This window comes from Crinia signifera, chromosome 4 (assembly GCF_055691185.1).
Source record: "Crinia signifera chromosome 4, ASM5569118v1, whole genome shotgun sequence".
Taxonomy (NCBI): domain Eukaryota; kingdom Metazoa; phylum Chordata; class Amphibia; order Anura; family Myobatrachidae; genus Crinia; species Crinia signifera.
In genome coordinates this window covers 81021351-81048740 of record NC_139220.1, presented here as the reverse complement: position 1 = coordinate 81048740, position 27390 = coordinate 81021351, and the positions used below count along the sequence as shown (strand labels likewise).

At 40.8% G+C, this 27390-nt stretch overlaps 1 protein-coding gene across 2 annotated transcripts in view; it reads right to left on the bottom strand.

Moving 5' to 3' along the window:
- The window catches only part of ANKHD1 (ankyrin repeat and KH domain containing 1), a 95629-nt gene that overhangs the window by 35360 nt on the left and 32879 nt on the right, over positions 1-27390 (bottom strand). For both annotated transcript variants that reach the window (XM_083181898.1, XM_083181899.1), the window contains exons 9-23: positions 26593-26784; positions 25214-25323; positions 24187-24274; positions 22141-22268; positions 20958-21101; positions 20138-20225; positions 17069-17797; positions 13298-13437; positions 13099-13210; positions 9577-9722; positions 8016-8158; positions 7609-7822; positions 5935-6110; positions 4709-4871; positions 3645-3740 (exon numbers count right to left, since the gene is read on the bottom strand). In XM_083181898.1, coding sequence (XP_083038024.1) covers positions 3645-3740; positions 4709-4871; positions 5935-6110; positions 7609-7822; positions 8016-8158; positions 9577-9722; positions 13099-13210; positions 13298-13437; positions 17069-17797; positions 20138-20225; positions 20958-21101; positions 22141-22268; positions 24187-24274; positions 25214-25323; positions 26593-26784 — 2669 coding nt within the window. The remainder of the gene's footprint in view (positions 1-3644; positions 3741-4708; positions 4872-5934; positions 6111-7608; positions 7823-8015; positions 8159-9576; positions 9723-13098; positions 13211-13297; positions 13438-17068; positions 17798-20137; positions 20226-20957; positions 21102-22140; positions 22269-24186; positions 24275-25213; positions 25324-26592; positions 26785-27390) is intronic.

The window sequence follows — 27390 nt, the reverse complement described above, 5'->3', positions numbered from 1 at the left end:
TTAAGATGTAGAATTAAATGCAAGGAGCTAAAGCTACAAGTAGCAAGTGCATACATATTTCTGGATATGCCAGCAAGGCCGAGTGACGTTGTCATTGAGGACCCATGGCCTGACCCGCTATAAAAAGCTCTTATCCTGTCATCGTGCAGTGTGTACCCAAGGGATTATCTGCAGTGAAGCTGGGTACCCAATAGTGCGCATATACACTGGACGATGTACAGTTAGGATTCACTGCGGAATGTCTAGGGTGATCTGTTCTATCTAATGGAAAAAACATACTCATTGAATACACTTTTCAGCTGTGATGAGTAACACACAGAAAGATGTACAAATTATCTTTGTGTATGGTGAGACTGATGAATGGAGTGATAGCTGGGTTGCTACGATTTATCAAACCAGAAAACAATCAGCAATGCCTGTGACTAATTACTTATTCAGACCAAGCGTAGGCAGTAACACATAGCAGCAAACACTTTAAACACCTAACAGTCCTGGAACCCTCTAAACATACCCCAACCCATTTGTCTTCTCTGGGTGTGTGATTGTTTTTCTACACATTCAGTCATCTTCCCACATTTCCTTTCAGTCATCTCCCATTTATACCCCTTCCACACTGCAGCTCTTAACCGGTATATTGCCGACTTTTAAAATGGTTAAGGTGCCCATACACGCACCGATTTTCCCGATGCGATGTGTGCTATGAGATGCGCACTCCCGCGGTATCTCATAGTACAAAAAGTATGTGCTGTATATACTTTTTGTACTGTCTTTTGATCGCATCGCATGCAATGCGATGCAGCACAAAACGCACAGCAAAATCATTGCGTGTATGGGCACCTTTAGAGCTGCAGTGTGAAAGCACCAGTCTGCATTTACCGGTTACAAATAACCGGTATTTGCAAACGGGTAAAAAGCAGAGTTCTACACGGTTCAGAGTCGGTTTTTATGCAGTGTGAATGGCTCTGAACCGGTATATAGGACTCAGGCAGTAGCTAGGAGAGCACAGTGCATATGTAATGAGCCGCTCATTATATAGTGTTCATTCTAGCACCCGCTATATTTGAAAACCCATGCAGTTCCTCTTCCCTGACTGGGGTGTCACTGTCTGCTCTGGTGTTTCTAGCACAGGTCTGGTTTGCATATCAGTGCTGGTACACAGACCACACTGTGCTAGAAGCACTACAGCAGACAGCGACACCCCAGGCAGGGAAGAGGAACTGCATGGGTTTCAAATATGGCGGGTGCTAGAATGAACACTATTATATATGCACATATGTAATGAGCTGATCATTACATATGCACATATGTAATTAGCGGCTCATTCATATGCACTGCATCATTACAAATGTGCATATGTAATGAGCAGCTCATTACATATGCACTGCGCTCTCATAGCTACTGTCTGTCCTGCTTTTACACTGCAAACCTGCTTGAGACCCGGTATTTATGTGCGGTGTGAAAGGGGTTTAAAACGGTAATATACCGTTTCAAAATACCGGGTCTCACACATTTAGGCAATGTGAAAGCAGTATTACTTGTCTCCAGGGCATAAAGTGGTCATGCAGAGGTGGGGGAACTCATTTCTCTATGCCACCTAATTACATCCCCTCTCCTCCCCCCATTAGGCAGAGACAGGGCCAGTGGTAGGTTATTTGTCATCCCCCTGCAGACTAGAATGCTTTGCTGTGAGAATTACTGTGCAGAGCCAATGTGGAGGTTAAAATGTTCCACCTCACCATTTGAGGTGGTGGAACTCCGTTCCACCCCGTTCCCCCTCACTTTAAGCCCTGCTTGTCTCCATCATATACTGCCTCGTGGTAATTAACTTCCACAACCTTCAGCTGTATGCATATCATTTATAACCAGCTATCTTTTCCTCTCCATTTTAATGGTACAGTTTTGCCATTAATCATATCTGCACAACTGCCTGTATTCATGTTGTTTATAACCAACTCTCATACAGTACGTCTCCATGATTATTGTTCGGTTTGCCAACAATCTCCATGGTTTATAACACTCTCTCATCTTATCACCACTAGTTACGCAAGGTTCAGCATCAATCTTCTGTCTTCACAGTAACCACCTATCCACAAAGTTTATAAACATGTCTCATTTGTATCCATTAAGCTTTTTAATAAATTATATTGGTTTATAAACATACACCATATCTCCAATAACATACTGTTAATTATTTCAATCGGTTTCCAAGCATTTATCATGTGTCTGTTAAGTCATTGCTTGCCAGTAAATATCTCTGCCTTTATAAGCACAAGTCTTCAAATATTTGTATACTTTTATCTTCATCAGCCACAACCATATCTGCTTTTCCATGTACAATTAATATTCCCCTAGCCGCTTGTACCACATTTTGTACCTTAATTATACCAACTTAATGATCGAAAATTACAATTCAGTTCTTGTTCAGATGTTGTTTCTTTTGTACATAGCTCTCCCATTTAATTTCAACATTTGAACACCAATTGTCCCCACTATTAAGAAATGAAAATCATGATCAATAGGATTCCAATAGGAAAACAGAAATACGGCAAAAAATTGCCAGCAGCGATATCTGAAAACGAATAAATCTACCTGTACCACTCCAAAGATAAAAGTATACAAGTATTATTGGTTAGAATAAATTTATTTTTCGTACTTCATTTAGGTCAAATGTTTAACGCATTTTTTTTTTTTTAAGTTTAAAAAAAAATGCTAGAAAGCTAAATTTTCAGCAAAATAAATGCTAATTTTTTTTTTTGACGTACATAAAAATGGGTAAATGTATATATTTTTTCCCCAAGTTTAATGGGGAAACTTGCCATAAAAGTTATAGTTTTGAACGCGTTGTTGTGGACAATTGAATAGGCACTTTTTTGCGATTCACAGTAAATTTGTGGTTTCCTGGCCAATTGAACATGCCCCTTCAAATCTATTCAAGCTTCTACACAATCCTCCAAATGCAATATATTGTGAAAAATTACCATCTTGTGGAATTTAAAACTAATATCCACAGGTCTGCATTTCACATTATGGCTCCTGCGTGGTTTAATCCAACATATACTTATTTTTTCAACCATCACAGCTGTTTCAAGCAGAGAAAAGCAAAAACGTGTGGCAGTGAAACCATGCATTTAGAAAATAACTTCGGAAAAGAAAGCTACACCCTGAAAATGGAATGTCTGTTTTTAGGACAAATGCTCATTCTTATATACAGTACACCCATATAACAGTCAGGTACAGGAATCTCAAAGTCCACTAGAGCAGTATAATTCTTATTTGAATGGCAACAATGCATCATGGGCCTTCTCCTACATTTCAATAGCACTATGAAAGTGATGGTGAAGCAGCCACTGTAAGCATTAACATACTAGTCAGGTGGATTGGGTCAATTTATCTGACAAAATCTGATGTGCTTGTCTGACAAAATCTTACGTGCCTGCTGTGTAGAACCCAATGCACAATCCTGTGCCATTGGGTATAACCAAGAGATTGCACGAAATTGATCCTCCTGCACATAGGATAAATCTCGAGTCAATCATTTCCAACTTGTTGGTCAATAAGTTGGACAAGTAGGGGGCCTTTAGGCACCCATATGCTAACATCACTTTCAACTGTTTCTGCTCAGTATTAAAGCATCATACACTCACCTTATCAGTTATGGTGGCAATGTACCGCATGCACTCAATATCAGATGGAAACTGGTTTACTTCCTTCACCAAAAATTGGACAACTTTAAGGTGACCCTAATATAAAATACATAAAAAGATAAAATTCCATAAACAAAAACATACATTTAATAATTAGTGCAGATTTTCAGACAAATTTACATTCGACCTATTCAATTATAGTGACGATTTTGTGTGTCAGAAAACCCACAAATTACTTGCGGATCCACATGTTTTAATAGGGAAGCTGCATCAGTGGAAAAAACATCTAAGAACTGCTGTAATTGAATAGGGAAGGTCCATTTTTTCCCGGTAGCTTAAAAAATAATTGAATAACCCCCAAGTCAATTAAATGAATACCACATTCATAAATACTGTTGATTTAATGTTCTTATTGTGTTTCTCCTCATGTAGTCAGGATGGGTTTCAGAAAAACACATGAAGGAGGGTGTGTTTTGGGCACAGAAGAGTGTGCTGAAGTGCATCGGAAGATTCATAAATTGTACATGGTAAGTATTGTTACACCGCAGTTTTACCAGAATCAGAAGTTATATATGGTTTTAGTTGGCACTTGCCAAAGTGAATCTGTCTTTCTTTGGGAGAGGGTTGAAGATTATCCACAAAACCAAGTTCCTGTATTTGTATGCATTAAATATACAGTGTTTTCCCGCTTTTAGTCCATGTGAGAAATACCATGGCCAATAGTAGGTGAGCAGTACAGGGGAGCCTGTATACATTCGCTCTTAAACCTCCTTACGTCCCCCTAACAGACCTAATGCTATTAACAGCTAAATTAAGGAAATTGCAGTGTGCAGATTCCCACCATCAGCTCCAGAGGTCTGGGAGAAACTGTGGCATATACTTCCTCTAGTAGTGGAAAAGGGTGCAGAACACCCTGACTATAAAAGGTAACATAAAGGACACAATAATAAAGTGCATGTGAGATTGTTATTACAGTACATGCTCAATGTAAAATCTAAAAACCGTTTTATAATTTACTGTAAATAGTAATCTTACACTGTGTTCTATGATAAAACAAATATTACCTTCCGAAATGCTGACATTAAAGGAGTTATTTTACGATTGTCTGCAGCATCCACATCAGCACCAGCATGAATAAGCAGTTGGACTACATCAAAATGGCCACCATTAGCTGCAAGCCAAAGAGGTGTGTTTCCCTTCTTATTTCGTACATCAATATGTGAATTCCTGAGACAAAGAACGAAAACCTAAGTAACTTATGCATTCAAATCTCTCTATATAGCCATTTGCTGGCAGAGAGTGAGAGTCAAACACAGAATGTATGTTCAAACTTTTCAATGTATTAGAACATCGTCTTCAGGATGAGGACGATGTTCTAATATCTAAAGAATTTGCAGATTAAAGAGTAATTTGGCTATGCAATTCTGATTGAAGAACTGTCAACCGTTTTATTTGTGGCAATCTTTGGAAGAACCTTTTCAATAAACCCATTTGTATGACATCATCCTCTGCTTCATTGAATGTTGGACTGTAGAATATACTCAAATGGAGTCAAACATCTATATATTCATAGGTGCCATACTACTATTGTATTTCCATGTTTTGTTCCTCGCCTTCAAGGAAGGTTAGTGGTTTGGCTGCCGAGTGTATTATACCTACTGTACACTCCAAGGACTTGTATAACTAACTTTTATGTGCAAAAGATTAGTACTCCATGAACCATCTTGGTTTATATTAGTGTGCAATTCTTTAACTATTAGTATTAGCTCTGAATATTTCTTATACCTGCCCGTATCTTCCGCAATCTATTGGCCAAATTTTCCTATAACATAGGTTCTGGATAGTGCACATGTATATTTCCAGAACATCAGAACATAGTAAGTTATTATTTTATTAGTTAAGAAAGCATATTCTGCAAATGTGAGTGCATGAACGTCCATTGTTTTTATCCTGTATAATTTACGGTGTTTCTTTGGAGATGGGTCACGGAGGCAGCTGCGTCACCCGGCGCACCGGAGGCAGTGCGTGTTGACCTCATTGCCCGGCACATCCGGTCCTGATGTGTCAGATCTCCAGCGATTGTCTGAATCTCACTTGGTGTATAAAAGGTATGTGATGTCTCTGTGTATCCTGATGAAAATACCTAGTTTGGTATTGAAACATTGATGAACAACCATTTATCCTGCTGCTAAGTGTATGTTTGGAATGCCGTGCTGTTTTCAGCTTTATGTCCATGGCCCCCTTTTTTTGTGGAAATTGGTGGTCATGGTTTTCTTTTGAGGTTACTTACCGATCAATAAGAAGTTCACAGAATTTATAATGTCCTTTGTCTGCAGCAATGGTTAAAGCAGTATCTCTTGACGAAGGCACTGGAGGAGAATTGACATCAGCTCCCTTGTCTAGAAGGACTCTTCCCACCTCTGCATACCCCCCTGAAGCAGCTTCCATCAGAGGAGTCAATCCTGTCTATTAGGCACAGTAAAAATGGTTTCAAATGCTGGATAATGTTCTCCCAACAAGTGTCATAAATTTCTGCAGTTTTTTAATCTGCTATGTGATAGTATACTGTATGGGTTTGTATTCATGGCACATTGCTACAGAACAGTTTTCCAGAATCAAATTATTTCAGAAATGTGCAGGTTTGGATTTATTCGGTTCTTACCGTCAAATTAGCGCAATTTAGGATTTATCAAAACTTTTCTTATTGGCTATTCAAAACATGACAGCCGATAACCAATAAGATTCCGCTTTGAGATCTGAGTAATTCCGAACCTGCACATCATATTTTATTAAAGTGACAAATCGCGGTTTATTGGTCTACATATATACAGTGAAGGACTTTTTTCCCATTAATATGGCAGTTCCATTTTTTAAATGAGTGTCAATTATCAATACAATTATTGGGGCAGATTTATGAATTTATGATTGCAAGCCGAATGTATGAACGGTCAGCACCGCTGACCGTTCCGCCTGATGCTGTTGGGTCTGGGTTGCGCTGCAGTCAGGAATCCGTTACCTGGCTTGGTCGTATCACATACATCTGGCAAGCCCTGCTGTGCAGCAGGATCACATATTAGACATTGCATGCAAAAAGACTGCATACAATGTATTGTATGCGCTCCCAGGAAGGGCTATGACGACTGTTCATGGCAGCCCATAGGGCAGTGATGGCTAACATTGAAACTCCAGCTGTTGAACTGCACATCCCAACATTCCCTGCTACAGTGTTACTATTTGGTCATGCTAAAACTGATGCAGGGCATGCTGGGATGTGTAGTTCTATAACAGCTGGAGTGTCAATGTTAGCCATCACTGCCATAGGATCTGTGACTGACACGCATGGGAACATGCCTCGCATTGCAATTGGAGAAAAGTGACATGCGATGTATCACTTTTAATGCAATTCATTGCAGCAATGTGTTGGAAACTCATAAAAAGTGACCATATTGCACTAGTGGATGGTGACTTACAGGTTCAAGACAGTATAGTATAGAACAGGGTATATAAACCTAGCTGAATCAGCAGATAATACTGAAAATATGAGGGTGGCAGAAAAAAGGTATTTGGTGCCACTGACGGAAGTATGGAGTAGAATAAGATTTGAGTATATACACCATAAGCTCCAACGAGGGTAGCCTCCTACTCTCCTCTTCATCACTGCAGTCTTCCAGCTGTTGTGGAACTACATATGTAATGCAAATTTAAGCATTCCCTAATAGAAAAACTGTGGTAGGGCATGCTATGATGTATAGTTTCACAACTGCTGGAGTGTCGCATGTTTAGCACACCTGGGTTACACCAACTAAATAGGGTCAGGTGGGGAAATAAGTTAGTACATCAATTATCCAATGCGTCTAAGTAGGATATTACCAGGATAAAACTCCATATATTATGCAAAACAGGCAAATCTTTGTGAAGTCTAAAGTCCTTAGGAAACCAAAAAGGTTGTAGATGATAAATCTACCTTGGCTCTGTGTTCAACATTGGCTTTCCTGTCCAACAGAAGGCTCACAACCTCCGCTCTACCCTGAAAGCAGGCCAATGTGAGAGCTGTGTTACGATTGGTCTCAATCTGAGCATTGATGTCAGATCCCATGTCAAGAAGCAGTTTAACAGCCGGAACATGTCCATTCATTGCAGCCAACATCAGGGGGGAAATCCCTAATTTACTACCAGTCCTGTAAACAAAATAAATGATATCAAATAAAAAAAAGCTTAAAATGTTGTAATATTAATTTTTTTTTTTAAAAAGCATCGTAATGCAAATGGGATTCACAGGTCGCTAAATACATTTTCACAATCAATTTACTTAATTTGCTTCAACAGTAAATTAAGATGAAACTTTGCAGGATCAGGACATAAAATTGATACCTTGAGTTAATTTCAGCCCCTGCATTCAGAAGTATCTTGATAATATTAACATATCCGCCAGATGCAGCCAAACTGAGCGGGGTATAGTCGGAAACATTTCTGTGCTCTTTGTTTGCTCCTCTAGACAAAAGAAGCTCAACCACCTGCCATTCGCAATGATAAAAAAAAAAAACAAAGAAAAAAAATACAAACACAAAATGTTTAGATGTGTACATGTATACAGCTTAAGGCCTGAATTAAATTAGCCTTAGTAAAAGTTGGGCGTTACCTTCCACCTACCTTGAAGAAAAAAAAAAAACCTTAAAAGGTGCCCATACACGCCCCGATGCAGGTGTGCGTTTTGAGCTTAAATAGTACACATTGCATGCCTTGCGCATGCAATGCGATGAAAAGCAAGTACAAAAAGTATGTGCAGCACATACTTTTTGTATTTTGCGATAAGGTGCCGTGGGAGCGCGCACCACAAAGCACAGATCGCACCGCCTGCATCGGGACGTGTATGGGCACCTTTAGTAGTAGGTTAACCATTGCCGCTGCCCTGCAAGCTAATCCGCAAACGTTTCACAGGTTGTATGTTACTGCATGATAACCAGTGTTAGTTTCAGTTATTATGCAACTAATGAGTGTTAACTAGGCTGTCAGGTGAAAAGGAGTGCAATTTAATAGCCACATGTGTTAAAGGGGTGTGGTATGGGGCTCAGACAGTGGGGAGCCCGACAGTCGGGAAGCCCCTTGCGGGTTCGCTACAGGTTCTATTCTCCCTCTATGCGGGTTGAGGACCCCCACGAGGGAGAATAGCCCCGGTGGGTCGGGATCCCCCCTGTCCGAGGTCTGGATTCCGACTGTCAGTATACTGACTGTCGGGATCCCCACTGTCGGAGCGTCATCCGGCATCCGTGTTAAAGAGCAAGGCTACCTCCCTTTTTTCACCTGCAGCAATTTACCACGAAGAAACTGAATTATGTCCAAAATCGAAGTCTGTATAAATTTGTACATGTACTTAGGGTTATATATAGTACAAAAATAATATTTTGTCTAGCGAGAAACTTTTGACTAATTCAGTGGTTAGTGAATGATTTACATAAGAGCAGTAGCTCCGAGGGGGAAAAACGAGGCCATGATTAATAGCTGCATGACATTAAACACAAGTATTTTTTTTTCTTCTCGGGCTATGCTTTCAGCTGTAAGTCTTTAAAGCTCCGTATACACTAGGTGATATAATGAACGATATTGTTCATTTTGGCACTTCTGAGGATTGTTTATCACCCCGTTTGTACGCTCTAACCGACAGCCAATGCGCAATCCTATAGGTCACCCCCGCTGGCATTGGCAAGTGTACGCACTTGCCGATACCAGCACCCCACCAAGCTCCCAGTGCTACAGATATTAGTGGCAGTGGGGATCTTATAGAGTGCACGCACAATTACTCAACTTACTCAATTAACAAGCAGCTTGATTTTCTGTGGTGGAATTGTGGCAAAACAAGTTTCCAACACAGCTATATTGCATTTATTTTACCACTATAAGATGGTGTGGCGATCAAAATAACAAATAAGCTCACCTCTTGACGTCCCCCAGAGCAGGCAAGAGACAGAGGAGTATCCTTTGTACGTTCTGACTGTGCCTCAATATCAGCACCCTTATCTAAAAGGATTTCAACAACTCCAACATGCCCAGCTGTAGCTGCCAAAATCAGAGGGGTAAAACCTACACGGAGAAGAGGAAACAAAAAAAGTAATACAAATATAAGTATTAAATGCAGACAACATAGATAGGCAACTATCCATTAAAGTACATATGTAAGATAAATGGTGGTAAAGTAGGTACAAACATAAAAGTAAACCATTGATGCAAAGCAGAAAAAAGTAATGCTGCCCATACACTTATGCGATTCGATGCGGCATCGAAGTACGATGTCCATCGAAGCCGATCACATTTTTGGGTGCAAATGTCAATCTTCCAATGGCACATCGGGTGCTTGAAGAGGGAGGGCAGGGGGCGGCGGAGTAGTGTATGCTAGCAGTAGCGCTTGCGGGCGGCGGCAGAAGAATTGTTTAAAACACTGTGCTGCCCTGTGATTGGCTGAGCTCTCTCCACTAATCACAGGGCAGCCCAGTATTTTAAACAATTTTCCTGACACCACTACTCCGCCGCACCCTGATACGAGATGCAGGTACGCCGCCAGCAGTCCCTAGGGCCCCCTCTCCCCAAACCGCATCGCTCCCTCCGCGCCCCCCCCCCCCCCCCCCCCGGATTGTATTCCAGTGATCGCATGTGGTTAAAAACCACATGCGACTGCTCCTACAATTCAATAGATATTATGTGCAGCACACATAGAACCGGAGATGTCAGGGTGCAAAATAGACACAATTTTCCCCCATTGACTAGAATGGGCCCGTTAATTGAGACCCACCATGGGTTCTGATGTTTGCAGTTACCCTTTCCGGGGGTCTCAGAAACTTGGGGTTCATATCTTCTGGTAGATAAACATCTCCTCTTCCATACAACCCAGTTCTGAGCCAATTGGACCAAGTAAACCAGAGAAATTAAGCTTTAAGCTCATTTAATATAAATTGTAAGCTCCACTGGGGCAGGGACTGATGTGAATGATCAAATATTCTCTGTAAAGCGCTGCAGAATATGTGTGCACTATACAAGAAACTAATAATAAATACATTTTAATTTATCCATATAGTACTAAATTAGTCAGGTTCCCTTATCTGTGTGCCAAATAGATTAAGTGCAATTTAACTTTAATGCACTGTTCTCTGAATACGCGGTCAATGCCGCCTGATGTGTTAGGAGAGGGCTGATTTCATGAAAGCCTCTACTCCTTATTGCCGACTCAGCACATAAGGTTAGCACTTAAATGGTGAAATAGTATTCATTGCCAAAATTAATTACCACAGTACACACACAACAATTATACTAGCACACAGCAGAAGTACAGTTGGAGCCACAGCGATGTTCACGTGGATGAGACACACGAGCGTCTCATACTGTAGTATACTGTGTAAGCTCGCTCAGTTTGGCGAATGTCAATACCGTTCCATCGGTACAGTATGTTAATCCGCCACTAGATTGGTGGAGCATTAGCCACCCAGAGGTGGCGACTTGTATTGCATGGTGAGCATCCACGCCCCTTGGCGGATGGGAGCGCAAGAAGAGAGGATCGCCAAAACCTATGTGATGGCGCGCTGCCAGCAAGAATGAGAGGCGCTCCATCTGTACTGTACTGTAATGACAAACTATAAGCTGTTGGCAGCGAGTGAAACTACATCTTTCTCTCACACACATGCACGAATACAGAGGCAATCACAAGGTAGCAGACTAGCTTTGGAAGAATTTGCTTTAAGTGGGCTAACTAGTTTACTTCTATCTGTACTGAGTGTGCATCTTTGATTATAAGCAATGCTCATGTAATTAGGTTTTAAAAAGAGTAATAATTTAACAGGCATTGCACATAGTGGATCTATATAATAGTGAGTGGCTAGTGCATTGTTACACATGCTAAAACAATTTGAGGTTAGAGCAAAATGTATAAGCCGCATGTATTGTGGGAGCCTTTGTATTTGTAAGGAGCCGATGCACTGGGCTATATAGCAAATAATGGTAAATAACCAGCACAAAATCAATACAGACATTCAGACACAAATCCTAGAGAAGTATTACCAATAGGAAATGGCTCTTTTTAGGACTAAACACACAAACCCAACACAAACACACTAAAATACACCCAGCACACAATCATACATACACATTCATACACAACACATACACACAGGGGTAGATGTATTATAGCAGTGCTTATTGCTCCGCTATAACACTTCCTGCTTCGCCTCATTAACGAGGTGAAGCAGAAGGGACATCGACAAGATGTACTATTATCTTGCCCGCCAAAGCGGGGAGGGCAAGCTACCCCCTCCGGTGATGTCCCCTCCTAGAGACAGCATGTCCGTTCAAACTGACGCATGTCTCTGCCTGCCCGGCCGGCTCACTCGGCATAAGCGAGATCTCGCTATTATCGCAATATCTCAGGTGCAGCATCGCCACCTGCACTTGTCGAAGGATTATAGGCTTCTAGGCTTAACTGCGAGCAGTCCCATAATCTTCTCCATGTGCTGCATTCTGGGTAGGTATAATTTACAAAATATTGGAAAATGTAATTTGGCTGTCTAGAATTGCTTTTTCATGTTACTTTTTGATCGCTTTATCCACTTATCTTACTGTAAATCCTTCAAACAGATTAAGCCCCTTCAAATAAACCACAGCTTCATAACAAAATTAGCAATACAAAAAAAAAAATTCTATCTATCAAAGATGCAAACATGATGCAAATAGTAGAAGGTTATGTCCAAGGAAATATTACTATTAACAAGTTCTTATATAGAAATATTTAGCTTGACTGGAACTCCATTGTTACAATGGGCCTTATTCTGGTCGGTGCGGCCGGATCAGATTATGCGGCCAGGACCGTGCGTGCGAAACCCCGCCTTCCATACGGATCAGCAACTCCGTCCGTACGCGGTAAGAAGCTGGCCGAACGGACCGCACGTGTATTTTACACGGAATACGCCTCCTCCATCTAAGGGAACCTCCCCCATCATTCGATGGTCGCAGACCATCGAATGCAGGACCGAGTGCTCCACCAGCTCCCGCAACCTCAGACCACACGGACATTTTTCCGTGCAAAAGCAGGGATCTGGGCGGGCAGCTGACATCCGGCGATGTCATATGTCCTCCCCCTACACGTGCGTCACGGCCGCATTACCATACGTACGCCCAGCGTTTGCATGGGAACGCCCATGAAACGCGGGGCGTATGCATATGGTAATGAGCACAAATAGCCCTTCACGCCCCTCTCCACCCCCTGTTCGGAGTGTTCACATATCATGCGGGATTTGGCCGTACGCCCCGCTCGCACATGCGCAGAGACGCCTCTGCACATGCGCAGACACAAAACATCGGCGGCCCGAACGCACGCGGATATATCCGCACCAACCAGAATAAGGGCCAATGTATTGTGGTGGCCGCTGGGCAAATCTTGTGTACATGTTCAGAACAGTAACTTCATACTACGCACCTTTTTTGTCTCTATGTTCAATATTAGCACAGCGAGTTATTAACACAGACACCAGCTCCTCATGACCTCCTGCACAGCCAAGGGTCAACGCAGTATCATGGTTGCTTTCAGTCTAAAAATGAAGGAAAAATAGGTAAAGATGCAATTCACACTAATGTAGTTTTACACAGCTTTGGGCTTTTTTTCATTTATTACTTACATGTGCATCAATATCTACTGATGGAAACGTAGATAGTAAAGGTTGAGCTACATTAGCTGAAGTAGAATGAATCATTGGTGAAGATACTGCAGTACTTTGTGGAGAATTAAAGGGTTCGGAAGGCACTCTGTTATTGACCGCTGTAATTTAAGAAATAAGAAAAAAAGCACAGAAACAAAAAATGAATTGGAGGCCAGACTTACAAGGGCTAGACCATCTAAAGGTGACCACTAATGGCACATATTACCAAGCATGGACATACACAGATATGATGGAACTCTACTTTTTGCAAGCAGGAAAACAGAATCATCTAGAATATGAATGAACATATAGGAGCATTAAAAAGTACATATTTATAGATACCAAAATGAAATGTTGTACATACAGTACGCTTCAAACAAAGCCATGCAGTGTCAAGAGCCAAGATTCATCCAAATGTGTGTAATCTTACCAGTATCTGCAGACAGCAAGGATAATTTAACAGTATATGCCAACTTTCCCAGGATTAGATCCAGAAATGTACACAATGCACAACTGCTGTGTAAAATTATGTAGTAAACTAGTATCCTGTGTAAAAAATGTTGCAGCTGTCTGCATATGTAGTAAGAAGCCCCAATGGGGCTTTTCAAATTTCTGCGGCTGCCTACACAGACATAACATTGGTCAGGCCACTATCGATGTTCTGAGTAGGTATATGGTTTACACACCATGACTAGTCTAACTGCTGCATACAGGAACGCAGTTGTCACCTCTAATAATGTTGTAACATCTTTCTTTCTTCTGCCACTCCACGTTACCTCCTCCAAACTGCCAATTAATCCACAATGCAACCACCACTACAAGATCATTGCAGCACACGACAGTGTGCCTTATGAACATGCTCAATGGAAAAATAATGGATCCACTGAGTACTAAATCACTGCATACAACTCTGAGCACGGCTCTCTGTGTATGCATCACAATGGCTATCCTGATATCTCCATTCACTGCCCATCAACTACTGCAAGAAATCGCATGTGATACCAAGCAACACCCAGGCGACTGGACCGCATGCAGTCCTTTTGAATACAATGTATCCTATGCAATCCCAGTCATGACCGTGGGATCTCATAGATCCTTGGTGCAGTAGGTCCAATCTCCAGCTCCAATCCTATGTGCATGGAACCACGCATAGGAATCAAGAGAGAAAACCCCTTTAAAAGGGGACTAAATTGGACCAGTGGATGTGCACCTTTACAGATAAATCCCTTTCTCTCATTCCATGGGGGAGTTTGGTACGATGGGGTGTAGTGGGGCCAGGCACTTTAAATTTAATGTGTGTTACTGACCCTCCCCCAGACCAGTTAAGAAACTGTCTCCCAGAAGAGACTGCAATATCTCTTGGAGATACAATTGGAAACATGAACCGAGCCATACAACTGAGGCAAAGAACCGAAAGTAAAAAACAAACAGTTGCAACCAAGTACACCTATCAAAATCAAGAAATCTCATGACCGATCATGATACCAAACCATCTCATGACATATCGCGACACCAAACCATCTCATGACATTTTGCGACACCAAACCATCTCATGACATATCGCGACAACTAACCATCTCATGTAGTGTTCCCGCTAGGCTGTTTTAGCGGGGCGCTGTGCCCTGCCCGATTTTTAAAGGGCAAAATGCACCCTGCATGTCTCGCAGTGCCCCACTAAAACAGCCTCACGGGGAAGCCCAGCATCGCCGTGGACGGCAATGCCTGTCGCTTCCCCGGTAGCACAGTGGCTTCGGAGGGGCCGGGCCCGCCCCCTTTGATGACAATGGCGGCCCAAGCACGCCTCTTTCATTACGGCGGCGGCCTGGGCACGCCCCCTTCATGATGTCGGCGGCCCGGGCACGCCCCCAGCTGTGACGTCGGCGTGCCTGGTCCGCCCCCCAGCGCCCTGCCACTCCTAGAGTGAACACTACCATGGCATATCGCGACACCAAACCATCTCATGGCATATCACGACACCAAACCATCTCGTGGCATATTGCGATATCAAACCCCCTCATTACATATCACGATACCAAAACATCTCATGACATATCACGATATCAATCCATCTCATGATATATACCAGATTCAGACGGATTGGGCAGAATCAGGCCAAATCAAATGCGTTTGTCATCCCCCTTAAAACCGATGCGCATCGTTTCGGGGTCGGAGGCCTGCGCATCTGACCTCCGATTCAGACCCCCTCCAGGCAGTGGGAGGATCGCATGCAATACACGTGAGCCTGCCGCTTAGGAAGGTCCCGGCGGCTTAAGAGGATAGGATGGCTATACATTGCTGCGGGAAATCACCTGTTGCTCCTGTGTGGTCTTGTTAATTTGGCGGTGTACTGTGCAGTGGGAAATTCTAATTAAACCCTTACCCTATTCCCCATTTTAAGAATCTCAAAAAAGACCAGTTAAAAAAAAAAAAAAAAAAAAAGTTTAAAAAAAGTTTAAAAAAAGGAATACAAATTTACCATGCTATTTGTGAAACTAACATTTTCATTCCGAAAAAAAAAAAAAAAAAGAAGGAAGGAGAATGCAGTGATTAAAAGAAATCCAAAGAAAAAAGCAAAAAAAAAAAAACAAACAAGACACAGAGATAGATATAGATAGATAGATAGATATATATATATATATATATATATATATAATGTTTGTCTTGGGTGTTGGGCCTACTTCAGTTGCCAATAATAACAAAATGATCACAATAATGGGTACACTTAATCTGGCCATGGGGTAAGAGGGATGCTGTTGAAGAAGCATGGAAACACCACCTCAACTAGCCACCTTCTCACAGCCCAATCCAGTATTTTTATAATCAGCCCTATGGTGCTGTAAACAAAAAGCCGTCACTTGTGAGCTACTGTAAGCAGCGACCCTGCATTGCAGATTGGGAACTGATCTATTGCAAAGTGAGTGGGTTTCTGGGGGATGCGCTGTACCTCCAGCCAATCCACTGGCATGGTTGAGAGTGGCAGGCAGAACTGGAGCACGGCCCCTGTCACCTCACTTCCGCTTTCACCACTCCCCTTTTCAATCTCTCTCCACGCTTGTCTCGGTCACCCTCTCCACTGGCGTCTCAACACTCTCTATCTCTCTGCCTCTATCTCTCTCCCAAAACTACCTTGGTCCAGTCTCTCCCTCTCATTCTTTCGCCAGCTCCCATCCCTCACTCTTGCTCAGCCCCCTTTCTCCAAACCCCCCCCCTCTCTCTCCCCTTTTACTTTCATTCCTCTTTTTCCCCCCATGAATCCCTCTCTACTTTACCACCCTTTTTTCGGTCCTCTTTTCACTCACCTCTTCCTTATGTCCCCCTAAGAGTAATTCTTGTGACAATAGCGGTGGTGGAGAGTTCAAAATGATCATATGTGATGGGACCCAGAAACAGTGGAGTAGGACCCCAACTTTATAAAGTAAGGGGTCCTCTGGACCCACACATTTTTAAACAATTTTACAGGTTTCTTGTCAATTTACCTATAATCTAAATTAAATAAATATTATTTGTCACCTAACAAAAGAAAGCACGGTCATAACTAAATGAAAAAACAGCTTTCATAAAAGGACTTGAAGAGTCAGTAACAGTTAAAGTGTCGGTTTAAGAGGTTGTACACAGACTGTACCAAAAACACCTAAAATAATGTAATTTAAGTTCAGCATTAAAAAAGTAAACTGTGTGTATGAACTGCAGAAAGAAAAACCAAAAACTTTCAAGTCTTAAAATAATAAAATACAAATGTGGATAAACTACCTGCCATGATGTCATCAAGAGTTTCATTTAGAGTTTGTGCTGGAGATGCAACCATTAACCCATCCGTCACGTGAGATGATAGAACCTGGCTTGTGATTGGTGGCTGATCCAGTGCGGAATTACTGCCATATAGTTTGGGTTCATGGTAATCCATTTCAGGAATTCCTAAATCACTAGGCAATTTTGAAAAAGGCGTTGGCAGTGATTGTATGGGAATAAATCCTATGTGCTCAGTTGCTGATGGAAGCAAAATATCGTGTTCAACTTCACACAAAACTGTATTCACCTGATGCAACTCTGAACTGTTTTCCTCTGGTGAAATGTCCTCCGTTACTATCGGAGATGTACTTTTCACTATGCAAGACTGTACAACAGCTGTGTCCTTGTTGGGTGCAGTTTCCAAACCCTCTTTGGTAAATTGTTGCTGTGTTTTTATTTGCAATTGTCTTTCTACTTTTTGAAGTTCTTTTAAAATTTTCTTTTTTTTCTGAGCTTGTTCTTCTCTGTTCTTTTTTAATTCTTCAATTTTATCTTTATTTAAAGGCTCCCCTTGAATTAATTCTAGTGACTTTAGCTGGGCTTTCTCGATCGCACTAATTCGTTGGCCAAGTTCATTGAGCTTTCCTTCTGTTTCCTCTACTATGCATTCCAGGGGTTGGTATGGATGGAAAGGAGATCTTAGGTCCTGATCTGACAAATGCAGGCTATATGGAATCTGTGCTGATGGAACTATTAAAAAAAATAAAAATAAAAAGCCATTTACTACAAATGTTCAACACATATAAGAAGAGCCAAGTTTCCTTTTAAAATCTCTTTCAATTTTTTTATGACTTGGTTTTCTGGCTATCCTTATTTGCTTAGATTAAATAAATTTTTTCCTCTATATAGTTTTCTACGCTGCAATATCTTTAACCTTTTTAGAATGTATATGCTTATATATTTTGTATTGCATGCAACTGCATTTTTTAATTTGTTTTGTTGGTAATAGCTTACGTGTCACTCAATAGGACGTCAGTGGGCTGTGTCTGAGACTGCCTTCAGGCATTCGCACACAGGTAAACCTGTAGTTATGTTCATTATCCTGACAAAATAAGCAATAAAGGCATTCTGAAACGTTGATGCACAAGATTAGACTGTATGTCCCATCGTTACATTAATTGCTATTGGTCACACACCTCTGTTTTATAACTTTGTCATGGGGGGTGGTATTGGTCAGCTTTTTTTATAACTTTCAACAATTTAGCACCCTAGGAATGGGTACTCCTGTATTAGATCGTTGTTGAACTTGTACTGATATGCTTTCCCCTCAGGTCACAAACCGCAATGACAGAAAAATCCCCATCATAGCTAGACTGAGCGCTAGATTTTTCAAAGCTATCCGTTCAGTCAGAACCACCACACATGCAGGTAATATGTAGCCAGCTTGCAGCTGCCGGCATAGCTCTCCCTGCTAGTAGTACCTCCAGGTGAGGCACACTTTACTAACATGCTTCCTACTTAAGCCCATCTGCCATAGACCAAAGCAGAGGTTGATACAGCAGTCAGCAGCTTTCCTGTTAAAACTTAGCTTGTGCAGCTTCTCAGATTATGCCTTGCTGATTGGGTAGTGGCTTTGGCCTCAGAACAGGCAGTTACCGGTTACCTGACAGTCAGTGTAAACTGCCAGAGTACTATGTAAGCATTCTGAACAGACCCTTAGGATCTGAGCTTTGGTATTTAGTGTCATCACAATGGTATTGCCTTCTTCTCAGGAGCTTGGGACCCTTCTTGCTGAGTCATACGTGCAAGGGTGCCAACAGGTCGGCCAGGCCCCGGTAAAATGGACTGGGCATAGCCACGTCCCAGTGTGGGGGAAAAACGTAATAGTGTAATTTGTGCACACAGAGGGAGAGGATTGACTGCTGCAGCTGTCTCTCCTCCTACACAGTACTGAGCAGCACGTACTGAGCTGGCGAGAAAGGCTGTGAATTGGCAGCAGCCTGCCATTTCTCTACCCACTGCCCAACTCCCAGGGGGAAGCGGGACTCTGAGCCCCTCTCTTGCCTGGCACCTCCCTGCTTTGCCTACATTTGTAGGTGCTGCAATGGCTGGACCGTAATTTAAGCTTGGACATGCCCCACTCAAATCTAAATCCTTCTGCGCTTCATTTCTGTCCCAACCGCAGTAGAACATGGTTTTGCTAAGGTGCAAAGTTACTTTCTCTTTTTGCTTTGATGACTGAACTGTATTATTTGTAAACCTTGCTCAAAGCAATAAATCTGCTTCTAACTAATGTTTTAATAAAGAAAATCCAATCTAGGTAGTGATAGCAATGGGTTATCGCATTATATTCTTCAGTTTAGTTTACCCTACGTTATTCGTACAAATAGAGATTGTGCTCTTCACTTATTTTGAGTGTATGATCAGACATTCTACAAAGTGTAAGTGCATAATAATGAGCATGTACAGTTAAAACACAAATATATTAAATTGAGATAACGGGTGCACTTAAAAAAAACATACTACAAGATACTTTAAATCGGCCTGTATTTATCTAAAGGGGAAGCTGAAAAGTAGGGTACTTCAATTATATATTATACATACAAATGTGGCGGGGACCATTTACAATTTGATTTTGGATTTTAAAACCTACTCCTAATGTCTGCCAACATATGAAAATAAATCTGTAGGACTGGAATGGTGAATTACCACTGCACCAGATAATACTTCAGATGTATGTCTCCCCTTTTATTTGAACAGTACTGTATTTCATAATGGCTGTATAAAATTTCGGGGAGGTGATGCAACTGAATCCAGTCATAGGCCAATTTAGGTTTGCAAAGATAAGAAAATTAATTTAAAACCTATTTTAGCCAATAAGATGAGGTCTCACTAAATACAATTTATAAGCAGCAGAATAAAAAGATAAAATGTACTGCAGTATTAAAACAGAAAAAAAAATGCATTCTAATAACACGTCGCATTCTCTATGACTTGAGTGACCATTCACATTAATGTACATAAAAAAGGCCTTCGGTGTGTTACATTAAAAAAAAAAAAAAAACACAGACGCAGAACTGAAAAATTTACCTCTTTCTAAATCCATTTGTTCTGGAGCCTTGTCTGGTTCCTGAGGTGGTACAACCATTGCCAGAGCATGCATTGGTACACGTGAAACCTATTGAAGTGTAGGCGTAAAATAAAAAAAATACAATAAGGTCAGTAAATTATCTCATATGTTAATTTAGTAGGTAATGCTTACATTACTTATGTTATTGTTTGTTAAACCGAGTCATCTTCCATAACACAGCTACGAAAAACATGACGACATACATGCAAAGGTTTTTATAGCTTGACAGACTTGAAGCACCTTTATATATAGTTACTAGTCAGTAAACACAAGTTGTTTTTTGATATACAGCTTTATATGTTACATAGTGTGTCCCTGGTAACATTTTTTTGGGGAAAAAGGACCATGAGGTGTATGGCAGGATGCGCATCACGGTCTTATTTTCTATGCCCCCTGTCATTTATCTATTTGGGCTTCAGCAGAATCCACAACTGCAGGTAACCATTACCAAGTTCCATTGTTTACCTGAAGTGCCTCCACAGACCCCAAAATTGGGATCTGCTATCCCTTCTACATTTACACTTTGAGACATAAAAAAAAAAAAAAAAAAAAATATTTGAGCGCTCAGGCATAAGGAGGATCTGACCTGTCTCACACATACAAGAACCCTTGTCACACTGTATTTCTATATACAAATGTTAAATCATTGGTACTGTAGCACCTTACACATTTATACAACACCAGCAAATTCTGTAGCACTTCATGATCTAATGCTACTTCTTGATAATTTTGTAATCTCTATAAAACTGTTGGGGGAAAGGGAGAAATCAAGAGTCTTACCGAAAGTTGATCATGAGGTGGGGGTGTTATCTGGCAGAGGTCAGTAGATGGAACGGTTAAAACATTGTTTGGGTAATCCAACAGATAAGAAACCACATTGGTATGACCACCCTTTGCTGCTTCTATTAACATTGTGGAACCATCCTGCAAAAAAGAAATAAAAAATTAATCTTTATCAAAAGACAACCATAAATCTAATACATTTTTTAAATCAAATTAAAAAAAGAGAAATTGTACTTTATTTTAATTCCCCACTGTCTGAATGGGAGTGCAGACTATTTCCAGCACAAGTGTGTCTACATTGCAGTAGCTATTTCGTGCATGGGTCTTCTCTGACTTCTGTTCCTGTAAGGAGTTGACTCCTCCTTTCCATTACAGCCCGCGGTTTCCCAAATGTAGCTGCATAGAGCTCTCCTGTAAGAGGGTCTTATGCTTGGCCAGGGATTGCAGCTCTTGTTTGCCCATGCAGTGGCTGAGGAGAGTGTTTGCTTGGAGGTACCACCTTCATTGTGTCCCCGGGAGGTTTGCCTGCTGCATCCCATTTGCATACAATGTATTGTATGCGATTTAAGCAGGGCCTGCAGGATCCGATAAATCTATAGTGCAGGCCTTGCGATATCCAGCTCCAATCTGCATGGGAAAGCGCATAAGAACGTAAAATCGGAGCTGAAACGCATGCTATTTGACAATTTTCATCCAAATTCTTGGACCGATCCTTTGGAATGGGATGAAAAGTGCTAAAATCATAGTAGTTGGAAAAAAATCCAATTGGGGAGAAATATTTTCCCCAAACAAACTATATATGGTTTTAAATCAAAGACAAGGAGGTGTATTCAATTCCACGGAGAGGGTTTTTAGCTCTTCCATATTCAATGTTTTTCGAGAATCCAATCCCCTTAAACGGCGAAGTTCCTCGCAAATGTTGTGGCGAGACCTGTCGTTTGAATGGCCACACTCGCCGTTTCCACCCTGCTGAAAAGAGCCAGCAAGGTGGAAACTGCGAGTAAAGGGGAGGCAGTTGAATACTCTGAAGGCGACCTATCGGCACTGCTCGTCATCATAGCATTGAAGACCGCTCAAAGGGAGAACACTTTATGAAAAACAAAACCATCCTACAAGAAACTCACGCAGATGAAGATTTATTTATGTAACTATTCAACAGTCAGATTTGAATGAAAATTACCTTCAGTCTGTAAGTCGGATCCGCTCCATGTGCCAAAAGCTGCTCAACAACAGCTAGATGTCCTCCAGCACATGCGAGGGACACTACAGTATGATCGTTATTGGCTGTAGCTCTGTTAATGTTGGCTCCTTTATTAAAAAACAAACCAAAAAAAAGTGACCACTTCAAATTTAAATAGAAGCTTCATTTCTTAGCACTGCATGGTTGTTTGCACCCATTTCCTTTTATTATCACTTGCTAAGTCCAAATATATGTTATTTCTACAATTTACTGTTAAAAAGGAAAACATTACTTTTCAGGGCGTTTCATTAAATACACGTGTTGTCTATTCCTGAGATTGAGTCTCATGCATGTTGATGCAGCACTAAGTTGGCCAATGTATTAATCTTGCACATAAAGTATCTTAAATTTGGTCCGGAGTGCTGCCAAGCAGAGACTCAGAACATAATCGTGAACAGGGGGCCGGCTAAACAATGCACAAATCCTCACACAGGAGGTCACTCAGACAGAAAAACTGCACCTGCTATAGGACTGTATCACAGAGACCGAACTGCACCACCACAACAGGGAATCACAGTAAGTAAGTTGTAGCATTATCAGAAAGACCCATTTGGGTGTCCGCGCAACTCAGAATCAGGCCTACAGACCTTATTCTTTTGTCACACCAAAACCTCTACAGTACACTGCAGTCCCTTAACTGGCAACTAATAGAAGCTAGAATTAAATTAAAAATCAACCACCCTGATCCCCATAAGACCTCAATGCCACACCTCCCTTTATACATCTCAAACCTCTTTCGCCATCAGGACCCCTTACATCTACCTCTAACCTGCTGCTTTACTCATCTCAGATAGTCAACAAGTACAAGATTGCTGCTGCTACATACATATGAATTCCACGCAACATCTAGGGCCTAATTCAGACTAAATCGCAAAGCACAATTTTCTTTAATTGACCATGATGCACTGCAGGTGGGGCAAAATGTAAATTGTACAGAGAGCTAGATTTGAATGAGTGTTCAAACAGAAATCTAAATTGCAATGAAACAATAAAGCAGCCAGTATTTTCCCAGCACATAAACAAAATGAATAAACCAAAAAGTCCCATACACACTAGGCGATACGGTTCACAATAATCGCTCAGAAAGGGATTTCTTGTGAACAATTTCGCAGACAGGTTGACCTCGATGGACTAAAGTCTTTTTTCAGCCTTAATTACTATGGTGCGCGCTCCCGAACATTAACGGTCATGCTGCAGCCGCTACAGGACAGTCGCTCAACCTGCTGTTGCCCCCCCCCATCGCCAAGTGTGTATGCACTTGCAGATGAGCCCCCACCGCCAATATAGGTGTCAGCAAGAATCGGGTAATGTGTATGGGGCATTACTCTCTCTGCACATGTTACATTTGCCCCACTAGAGAAAAAAAATTAGCAATTTGTTCTGAATTAGGCCCCTAATCAGAATAAAAGAAATATTGGCGCTATACCCAACAGACACAATTCTATTTAGGAAGATTTTGGGATGTGGACCACATACACTACTGCATACAAACACTTTAAAAATGTACATATATGTGTGCAGGAACGCAGAGGTTCTAGCAGCGTTTACATGGGGAAATGCCCAGTCTCAAAGAATGCAAAAACAGTGAAAAAAATATTATATAGAACAAGATTAGTGAGATTAACCCACTAATTATTCTGGTTGTTGAATTGTGTGAAAATAATTTTATTTTATTCTTATATTTATCCTAAATGAATTTTATAAATTCTATATTGTGTATTCTTATCACTGGCCAGTGAATTTCACTATATTTTATATATACATTGTTTCCAGTGGGCTCTGTATAACTTTTCACCCTAATCAGAATGTTCTCCATTCTAAAAAGGTTTAAATCTACCTTGTAAATTACAGGGTACCCTACTCGCTGTCTTTTCCTAAAACTTTTTCACATCTACATCAGAGTACAGTGGCAGATTACAAATGGCATGTAAAAAAATCATATCTTTCTATATATATATATCCATTCTATTTGTAGTAACAATTTACCTTTTCGAATAAGAAACTGAATAGTGCAGAGGTGACCAGCTCGTGCAGCTTTCATTAGGGGCGTCCTACCACCTTCTGATTCATGCTCCTGCAAGACACCACAAAGAGAAATGTGATTAAAATACAATACACACATACAGTACCCTATTCCAATAAATTATATTTGCATATTCTGATTGCCACAGTAGGGTGATAAAAAAAATAAAAATAAAACAATCTAGCACTAAATATGCCAAAAACTGGAAACGGATATACTATACCCAATACTGTGGGCTGACATGGTATCGCCTGAATAATTGCTTGCATGTCTTGTGCTTGTTTTGCCCTTTGAGAAGACTGCGTTATTTCTTGACACAAGCACCTTTTATAAACCACGACCAATAATACGGTGGCTAAACTCTTAATTGCTGGGGTTGGTGTAATTTGCAAAAGGGTCTGCCAGAGAACAGCAGTTGCTATTGACGATATAACCAATGTTTCTTTTGGCAATATGAAAGCTGCATAATTGCCAACCTTGGAGCCTTATGCACTTAAGCAACCAAAAGGAACAATTACCACTATGATGCCCCATACACACCAAGCGATATTACAAAACAATATTGCTTCTTTTGGCCCTTCTTAGCGATGTAATTTGTAATATTGTCCAGTGTGTGCGCTTAATCTAGTTAACGATCTGTGTTTCCGCGGGTTGTTAACGATGTCCTCCATCATATGTACATGCAGCTCAATTTTGTCTATATTGTCAATTACTGCGTGTACGGAGCGGGGACCTCATTTAACGATATTGTTAATGAGGGAAACAGTTGATAATATGGTTCATAAATTATGTCGTCTAGTGTGTATGGGGCTTAAAATCATTTACACTTTCAGGGAAGACCTGAAAACTGCACTGCCATGAGGAATACGCATGCATCATAGGAATAAAAGGGCACGTGAGTGAATCTTTGCTTAGTGTGGATTTATCTATATATTTGTACTTTGTTTGCTTTTTTTTTTTTTATTAAGTAAAATTACAAAACACCCTTACCAGATCAGCACCTGCCTGCAGCAACACTTCAGCTACATCTGTGTGACCATTTTCACACGCATATGTCAAAGCAGTGTCTCCTGTAGCAGTTGTAGCATGTACATTTGCTCCTTAAATGAAAAATAAATACAAATAATTTCTTCACAATATAAATAAAAATAGACGCATAAAATCCTGGTGTAATGTGAAAAAAACAATTTACATAAAAAAAATCCTTTGTTGTGTAGGCTATATACCCTAAGAACATAGGAGTCTGAATGCTGCTGTTTTTTTCTTTGTTCCATTTTCAACAGAAGAATATAGAGTCCAGTGAAAATATTTTTTTAAATGAAGCATTAACTGAGATACACTGATAGGTGGACTCACTCTGGCACCAAAAAGATGTCCTGCTACACCTAAAGGCACCAATGTTCAATAAATACAAACAGATGGGTCATGGGGCGCTCAGCTGCTGTCCACAAGAGGTGTGTAACGTCCCTCAATGAGTACAAATGCAAAAACGTACAAAAAAAAACTACTGACTACACACAGCTAGAGGCCATTAGCCCAATCAAGGGGGTATATATAGAAGGCCTCAGAGACCCACAAACCATTAAGCTCCTGAAGGTGGCGTATGCTACACAGAAACGTGTTGAGCAATACTTAAAACTGCATCCCGACACTCCTGGAAAACACCGGCATGCCGCCGACAATGGCCGCCGGATGTCAATCACCTTGCGAAAGGCCAGCAATGGCAAGTCATCGCTGGCTTTGTTTGTAGTGTGCTGCGCTTGGCACACTATTTTATTCTCCCACCACAACCTAGTGGCTGGTAGTGCATGAAATGCCACCTGTCGGCACATCTGCTAAAAAAAAAAAAAAAAACTAATTTCAACTTAACGCTTGTGTTGACCTGCAGCCTCATCGACCTAGTGACCTTATCCCACCTATTGTGTACGGGGCTTGAGTTAACGATTAAAATTAATAGTGCCATAGTAACAGAATTTTCCTATTTTCATAAGAGACCTAAAATCCAGTGCGTTATGAAAGTGTTCATCTTATTCCTTCCCATGTAACATTTTTATGCGTCCGACAGCACATTTGGGGAAAAACAAAGTAAAATCACAAATAAAACAAGGAACTTGAAATGCAAAATCCTAATTTTAGAGGTCATTAACCATTTAAGTGCCAAAAAAGGTGTAAAAATTGCCAAATGTATTCATCATACTGACCTATTACGTTTACCTTATATAGGAAATATCTTTTTTTTATACATTTTATTTTGAATTTATATAACAAATGTGAGCAACGCTGGACTTTTAGCAGATAGTGTGCATTTCTCTCACAGAGAGGATGACACTCAAAGGGTTAAACAAAATCAAAACGGGTCAAACTCTTACCTGCTGCCAACAGATATTTCACGAGTTCCAGGTGTCCTTCTTGAGCAGCTTCCATTAGTGGCGTAGAGCAACCAAGTTCTATATCTGCTCCGGATTTTACAAGGAAGTCCGAGACCTCTGCAAAACCTCCACAGCATGCCAGGGTCAGAGCAGTCTCCTGGGTCTCTTCAGTCTGAGCATTTATGTTAGCACCTACAAATAACATTGGTTAAATGATAGTTAATGACAAAAACACACACACAAACACACACACACACACACACACACACACTATACATAGGGCTAGGTACAGTTATTAAAATATTCGTTTAAACAGATCTATGTACATCTCTCAAATAGTGAAGATTAGCAGTTTGACTTTAAGCACTATTATGCAAATTAATACCAACATTGGATCTAATCAGCTAAAGCTGTGCAAGACCAATCCAGGATCTCCTACCATTTTAAATAGAAGTGTGCATTTTCCTACCAATCTCAATAGTAACTCGTCTAGACTATAAAACATGAAGACTGGGGTAAAGGATTCTTGGGAATATGATCCTCTTCACCAAGTTTGCTTGATAGAAGTATGAGAGTTTAAGATGCAACCACTTCCACGTCCTAATACTTTTCAGCACATAGTAAATGAAGGATATGAGGGTATATATATGAAGTGGTAGCATACACAAGGATGCTAGAACAAATGTCACGATTTATAGGCAATTCATGTATAGATGCCAAACTCCCCAAAAATAGAGCCCATTAGCCTTTTCATAGACAAAAAAGATATATTGATAATAAATATCATGGTAAATTGTA